Here is a 6,351-nt window from a genome sequence, read left to right as displayed (position 1 = left end):
AAGGGATTCCCCGTGTAAGGTTAATTATTTCAGATTTCTTTTCATTGGATTCAATATGTTTTAAATTTTCACAGTTTATAGATTATGTCTGATTGAGATTTTATTTTTCTCTTTGTAGATAAACTTTACTTCCATCTAGAACCCGACTAGGGTTTTGTCACCATAGGCACAAAGATTTCTCGATTCCAATAGCTAAAGTTTTCAAGAAGAAGACGACAACAGAGCTGGTAAAAGCTTGATTTCTTTGATTTCTGGATCTTAATGATAAACTGATTTGTCATCTATAGATTATCGTAATTGGCTATAGGATCCATTTTACATGATTCAACCCCGAAAACAAACCCGGTTTAAAAAATCAGGCCTGATTAGCTATTGTCTGAACATGTTTCAGGTTTCCGATCGATGCCTAAAGTTTACCGGAGAGATTTGTCTTAGGAGACCTTGAGACACAAGATTCACAATCACCTGAGATAATTTACTGGTAAACTAAAAAACCTTCAAGGTCTGAAAATCTCTGATTTCTATAGGAGATGAAAAGATTTCCAACAAAGTCCCATGAAAAATAAAACTATTTTTGTTATACAGGCCTGTAAGAGTGTATTAGACAAGTATTTGGGGGTAAACATTGCTTCGCCAACAACAAACATATGAAGGATGTCTCAGGTGGTGTGTACTGCTCAAATGTAATTGGTAGGACAAGAGAGAGCATGTTGCTAACGAAATGGGAAAGGATGAGAAAAGAGACTTATTTAATTAGATCTTTGTTTTGTTCGGCCGTGGATAAGATTCTCCTGCTTTTGGATTATAGATATTGAGTGCAGGTTTTGAAATTTCGATAGCAAGTCTGGAGCGAAAGGTTTTGTTTCCTTTACTGAGATCTCTACTTCATCAAAGATATGCATGCAGTCACAGTTTTGTCACACTGAGTTCTCACATGTTGACAATTTATGCTGGTTCAGATGATATGTTTCTGTACCGATATACAAAAAGTGTAAAAGAAACTGAGATCAAATGCCTGGAGCAAAGGCTGTACTGGACTTCGAATGTCTCGCAACGACTGATTCAATAAGTGGGTTCACCATTTCCGGCTTCTCATCCTGCAAAATATACAGAAATTCAATAAGAAGAAGAAGAGAGGGTTACTTCATTGGAGAGAGGAGAGACCTGAGGAGCTGCATCAAAATTACCATAAGCTTTTCCAAGCTTGATTGGATCCCATGGATCTTTTTCTCCCCATGCAACTAGAACCGGGCACTGCAAATAGTTAAATGACATGGTTATGGTGAAGTAAAAACTTTAAAGGTTTAGTTTTAACTACGGCTAGAGTAACGAACCTTGAACTGTGGGAGTAAATCCTCTGGAAGCGGTCCACCATAGTAACAGATGAATTCAAGGAAGACATCAACTGCGCCAGGCTCAAGACCTGGCCGTATAATTGCCTCAGTTATTGAGAGCTATATATTATAGTAGCACTAAATTGCAAAAAATTATTCCTTAAGCTCACTTACAAGATATAAAAATCATGCAACTTACAACAGTCATCAAGTACCCGGCTAAGAATGCTTCTTTAGTCACGTTTATCTTACAAAAGTTGTAACCTCAGAAATCCCATTTAGTTATCAGCTTCCAAATCTTTCTCTGTCCATGATCTGAAATATGCTCTGTTAACTTTCCTGCAACAAGCAAACCTAAGACTTATGAGCGCAATTGCAAACCATCTCCTCCCAAGTACACATGACATGCTAAAACGTATACTTTCACGCACGGACGCACCAGACTATCCACATTTTTCCATTCTTTAAAAAGAAAACTACCAATAACTCCAATAGACATGTTTCTTAGAAACTAAAAAGGAAAGAGCAGTTTGAAGGTTTATTACATAAAGGAAATAGAAAGTGGACTGGATAAGCAGAAAGAACTCGAGTCTTGCAAGTAACCAGCAAAAGCCTAGAAAGTGGGAAAGTTTCGTTGTTAAAGAAAGAAAACATTTATAAAGCATTACCTATTGCTAACCCAAATATCATAAGGCATACAAGTGTACAGCACGGATATGGAAAAGAAATAAGCGTAGGAAATCATCCATTTAAGGACCATCTCCTAGTCCATTATGATTCTTAGACGCTCTTGTTTCTCATACACAATGGAATATAGCATATTGAAGATGCAATGATGAGGATCTCTTGAGTACATATTCATTTCGTCTAACCAGATTGACTAAGCCGGGAACTCGAAGCAACGATGAGGGCCCATCATTTGAGCCTTCGTTGTATGTTGAACTTGTTCCTATCCGTGTTCAAAAGATTGCACGCTAAGGCAACAAGAAAACAAACAGGAAAAGTCAGAAGTCTCACGCACGTATTAAACATGGTTATACATATGTAACAGACAAGTTGAACAACAACCTGCATCAATCTCAGTTGCTTTCCCCCTCTGGATTTTCCTTTCCAATAACCCTTGAATATAACATCATTGACCTCTCTGGAGTTGTTTCGCCAGAGATTCAATCCTTGAGCACATCTCAGCTCTGCATTTAACACAAACCATTAAGTTGATAGTATGTAACAATGTCTCCTCAAAAAGAAAATAGTACGGGTGTGATTGTTTAAGACTTGGACTGGTAAGACTCAAATTCTAACTTTCAGAAAAAATCATGAAAATAGATGTTGAGGCCTTGAGTGTCAAACGGATTTAAAGAGGTTTTAGAAAAGCAAAAGTGATTAAATTTTTCTCTAAAGGACTCTATCTGAAGACTCTAACTGATTCAGTTAACAAGAAGCGACTCTCTCTTCAGTTAACTCTATAAAGACTCTAACTTGATTCAGTTAACTCTTCCTCTTTTATCATCTTTTCAATCTTTCATCTGAACTCTCTCTTCCTCTTTCATCATCTTCAATCTTCATCGTGGAACTCTCTCTCTCTCTCTTCGTTTTCTTTCCTTCGATTCAGAATGTGGCAGGATACTCTCCTCTGGATTGCTCAGGCCAGGCTCTTCCATCCAAGAATCCAGGCATATGTTTGGCTTGTTGCTTCACTGTTCATGGAGTGTTCTTCAGATCGGCATTGCCTTCATCTCTGTGGTGCTATTGGCGTTGATTCCTTCTGTGCTTCCCAACATCAGAATCAATCTCAGAGCCGTTCTCAGAAATGATGCGTTTGCCATCGTCAAAACCCTCTGCTCCGTTATCTTCTTCAATGTCTTCTTCTTGTACGGGAACTTTATGAAGAAATATGGAGATTGCCTTTCTATGCCTCTCTTCGGTGTCCTTTCTACCTGTATCTTTTATCAGGTAGATCGTCTGGTTCGAATCGCGGTGTAACAGATGGTCTCCTATTCGCCGTCTACGGCCAGCTGTTAGGATCGATGGAGTTACCAACCTGGGCCGTTCACTATCCTCATTCTTTTTAAGAATCAAGAACCAGGGGCCCAGATTGAAAATGTGGAGGAAGCCCATGAGCAAGAAGTCCAAGTTGAGATCCCTGAAGCTGAGCCTGTTGACATTCACGTGCAGCTTGTTATGGTCCAAATCGATGGAGATGGAGTAGCTGAAGATAACCAACCAAATCATGGAGGAGCTGAAGATAACCAAGGAGCTGAACCAGGCACAGAACGTAACGAGTCGAAGTGGTGTTACATCTTAACACTTTTCATGGTGGGATGCATAATTGTGATGAAGAAATAAAATTTCTAAATGCGTTTCTAGGTTACATTCGTTTTACGTCCATTAGCTTGATTACACATTTCCTTAACCTTTTGTAATCAAATTGTTGTAAATAAATAAGAAACAATTGTTGTAAATAAATAAGAAACAAAAGTTTGTGATTCTGAAACAAAAGTTCAGCCTTGAGAAACAAATAGAATTTTTTTATAAAACCTTATGTTGTTGATTAGCATAATTGTATTAACAGTTGCATGTGAAACATATATGGTATAACCTTTTTTTAATCATTATAACAGTATCCAAATGTTTAATTAGGTTGAAATTATTTAAAAAGTATCATTATAACACTTTTTTTTTTAATCATTATAACAGTACCCAAAGGAAGCTAGGATTGATAAACTCAAAAGTCTCTCAAGGATTTGATTGTGTGGGTCTCTCTTTCTCTAGCCTGTCTTCTGCGTCTCTCCATAGACCGAAAACAAAAAAAAAAATCGATTCAATGGCGAGCGAACTAGCGGAAAAAGCTAAAGAGGCTTTCTTAGAGGACGACTTCGATGTCGCCGTTGACTTATACTCCAGAGCCATTGACTTGGATCCCAATTGCGCCGCCTTCTTCGCCGATCGTGCTCAGGCCAACATCAAAATCCTTAACTTTACCGGTAATTACACGATTCGTTTCTTTTTACGTAATTCGATCTGTTCATAGCGTAACCAAACTTAATTTTATCTTGATTGATTGGTGTACTTTGTAATCGTGCATCAGTTTGATTCTTGCTTGATTATAATTGTTGTGCTTCGACTCTCTATGCATCTTTTCTAAGTGATTAGTATAAAGGTTGAATTGATTATAATTGATGTTGAATTTTTGTGGTTTTTCAATCAATGAGCAGAAGCTGTTGCAGATGCCAACAAAGCCATTGAGTTGGAGCCTACGTTGTCTAAAGCTTACCTCAGAAAAGGGTATAGAGTTTAATGAACATAACCTTGATGAAGAAATCATAATTGTATCACCTTCTGATACTATTCTGTATTTGCAGCACTGCTTGTATGAAGCTAGAGGAATACAGTACTGCTAAAGCAGCCCTTCAAAAGGGCGCTTCCGTTGCACCAAATGAATCAAAGTTTAACAAGTTGATAGATGAATGCAATCTTCACATTGCAGGTATTAAACTAACTCCATAGCTTAAGAAAGAATGTGCTAAAACGAGTCTTCACCTATGCTCTTAGATTTATGATATGATCGTTGTGTCTTTTCTTTAGAAGAAGAGAAAGATTTGGCTCAACAGATGCCGCCCACCTTGCCTTCAAGCTCTACCACTCCACCACTAGCAACTGCAGCTGATTCTCCTCCTGCAGCACCTGCCAAACCCATGTTCAGGTTGCATAGTTATTACTTATCAGAAGTGTTGCTTTCACTTTTTAATTTTATTTTTTGCATCACTAAATATTATCTCAAACTGGATGATTCAACAGACACGAGTTCTACCAGAAGCCGGAAGAAGTGGTGGTGACAGTTTTCGCTAAAGGGATACCAAAGCAGAACTTGAATGTCGAGTTTGGTGATCAGATTGTGAGTATCCTGCCACCATATGAATGCATTGCTCTGATCTGAACCTGGTAATCTGACATTTTGTACTGATTATTGGGGATTTTTCTGCAGCTGAGTGTTGTGATTGATGTTGCTGGAGAGGAAGCTTATCACTTCCAGCCAAGATTGTTTGGGAAGGTAAATTCTTTATCCGACCAGTGAAATTGTGGTGTTCTTCTACATGACTTTTACTAAAACCGTTCATCATGGGTTTTATTCAGATAATACCAGACAAGTGCAGATATGAAGTATTGTCAACCAAAGTTGAGATCCGTCTCGCAAAAGCAGAGATAATCACTTGGGCCTCCCTTGAATATGTCAAAGGGCAAGCTCTTCTGCCTAAACCCAATGTCGCATCAGGTTTCTTTTACCCTGCAACATTTTTTTTTTGTTTCCAAACAGCAATTGTACAAAGCTTGAACCACTGAAGCGAACTCATGTGATTTTGTGATCATATGCAGCGGTTTCGCAGAGGCCGGTGTACCCATCATCTAAGCCGGCGAAAGACTGGGACAAGCTGGAGGCTGAAGTGAAGAAACAGGTTCCTCTTTTAGCTCCAGAGCCTTTGCTGTACTTTACTTTTAATCCTATTTTCTGCTTATCGCTTTTGAATAAATGCAGGAGAAGGATGAGAAGCTAGATGGAGATGCAGCTATGAACAAGTTTTTCAGCGATATATACCAGAGTGCTGATGAGGATATGAGGCGAGCCATGAACAAATCATTTGTGAGCTAATCAATCTCTCTTTTGGTTAAACAACTTTTCCTTTCTCCTTTTGCCTTATGTTAGGGACGTTTTTTGTGTTGGATAGGCTGAGTCAAATGGGACAGTGCTGTCTACGAACTGGAAAGAGGTTGGGACTAAGAAAGTGGAGAGCACTCCACCAGATGGTATGGAGCTCAAGAAATGGGAGTATTGATGATCTTTTTAAATCCTTTTATCTGGTCTTTTCAAAAATCTCTGACAAATCTTTAAAGTTCCTTTGGTTTTTCAAGTTTGGTCTGAGAAAACGAGTGTGCTAGAAAACCGCGCAAGTTTGTGCTTTGTACCTTTTCTTCTCCCTCGAGAGAGGGCTTCGAATGACATTCTTGCATTGTTATCTCA

The 6,351-nt window shown here is 38.6% G+C and overlaps 2 protein-coding genes across 13 annotated transcripts; one reads left to right on the top strand and one right to left on the bottom strand.

The window, feature by feature from the left end:
* Positions 1-832: 832 nt before the first annotated feature.
* On the bottom strand, positions 833-3,357 carry LOC106313943. 11 transcript variants are annotated; one of them, XR_001264531.1, is made up of 7 exons: positions 2,403-3,357; positions 2,189-2,308; positions 1,880-1,947; positions 1,534-1,673; positions 1,335-1,423; positions 1,165-1,254; positions 835-1,097 (listed from the first exon to the last, which is right to left on the bottom strand). XR_001264531.1 is itself a non-coding variant. In XM_013751876.1 (6 exons), exons 3-6 carry the CDS (start codon positions 1,540-1,542, stop codon positions 1,008-1,010), a joined length of 303 nt encoding a protein of 100 aa, XP_013607330.1. In that variant the 5' UTR covers positions 1,543-1,673; positions 1,880-2,308; positions 2,403-3,357; the 3' UTR covers positions 833-1,007. The 11 variants fall into 11 exon arrangements, 5 of the variants coding, with proteins under 5 accessions (XP_013607330.1, XP_013607331.1, XP_013607334.1 ...); XR_001264532.1 differs by having other exon boundaries at positions 837-1,097; positions 1,880-2,308; positions 2,403-2,524; positions 2,814-3,357; XM_013751876.1 differs by having other exon boundaries at positions 833-1,097; positions 1,509-1,673; positions 1,880-2,308.
* A 679-nt stretch (positions 3,358-4,036) lies between these two features.
* On the top strand, positions 4,037-6,351 carry LOC106318501 (protein SGT1 homolog B-like). Of its 2 annotated transcripts, none has more exons than XM_013756508.1 (10): positions 4,037-4,318; positions 4,550-4,619; positions 4,697-4,821; positions 4,923-5,037; positions 5,133-5,229; positions 5,320-5,385; positions 5,469-5,607; positions 5,709-5,788; positions 5,869-5,973; positions 6,059-6,351. In XM_013756508.1, the coding sequence occupies exons 1-10, from the start codon at positions 4,159-4,161 to the stop codon at positions 6,164-6,166; spliced, it is 1,065 nt and encodes a 354-aa protein (XP_013611962.1). In that variant the 5' UTR covers positions 4,037-4,158; the 3' UTR covers positions 6,167-6,351. The 2 variants fall into 2 exon arrangements, with proteins under 2 accessions (XP_013611962.1, XP_013611961.1); XM_013756507.1 differs by having other exon boundaries at positions 4,038-4,318; positions 4,920-5,037.

This window comes from Brassica oleracea, chromosome C9, assembly GCF_000695525.1.
Source record: "Brassica oleracea var. oleracea cultivar TO1000 chromosome C9, BOL, whole genome shotgun sequence".
NCBI classification, from domain to species: domain Eukaryota; kingdom Viridiplantae; phylum Streptophyta; class Magnoliopsida; order Brassicales; family Brassicaceae; genus Brassica; species Brassica oleracea.
This window is presented reverse-complemented; position numbering and strand designations above follow the sequence as displayed.

Bases quoted from the DNA above. Each gene is read 5' to 3' on its own strand.
- LOC106318501 (XM_013756507.1), top strand. From the start codon at position 4,159: ATGGCGAGCGAACTAGCGGAAAAAGCTAAAGAGGCTTTCTTAGAGGAC. The intron at 4,319-4,549 runs GTAATTACACGA...ATCAATGAGCAG, and splicing joins CAAAATCCTTAACTTTACCG to AAGCTGTTGCAGATGCCAAC. The intron at 5,608-5,708 runs GTTTCTTTTACC...GATCATATGCAG, and splicing joins TAAACCCAATGTCGCATCAG to CGGTTTCGCAGAGGCCGGTG.
- LOC106313943 (XM_013751876.1), bottom strand. From the start codon at position 1,542: ATGACTGTTGTAAGTTGCATGATTTTTATATCTT. The intron at 1,424-1,508 runs GTAAGTGAGCTT...TTATACGGCCAG, and splicing joins TTGCATGATTTTTATATCTT to GTCTTGAGCCTGGCGCAGTT. The intron at 1,098-1,164 runs GTCTCTCCTCTC...TATATTTTGCAG, and splicing joins ATTTTGATGCAGCTCCTCAG to GATGAGAAGCCGGAAATGGT.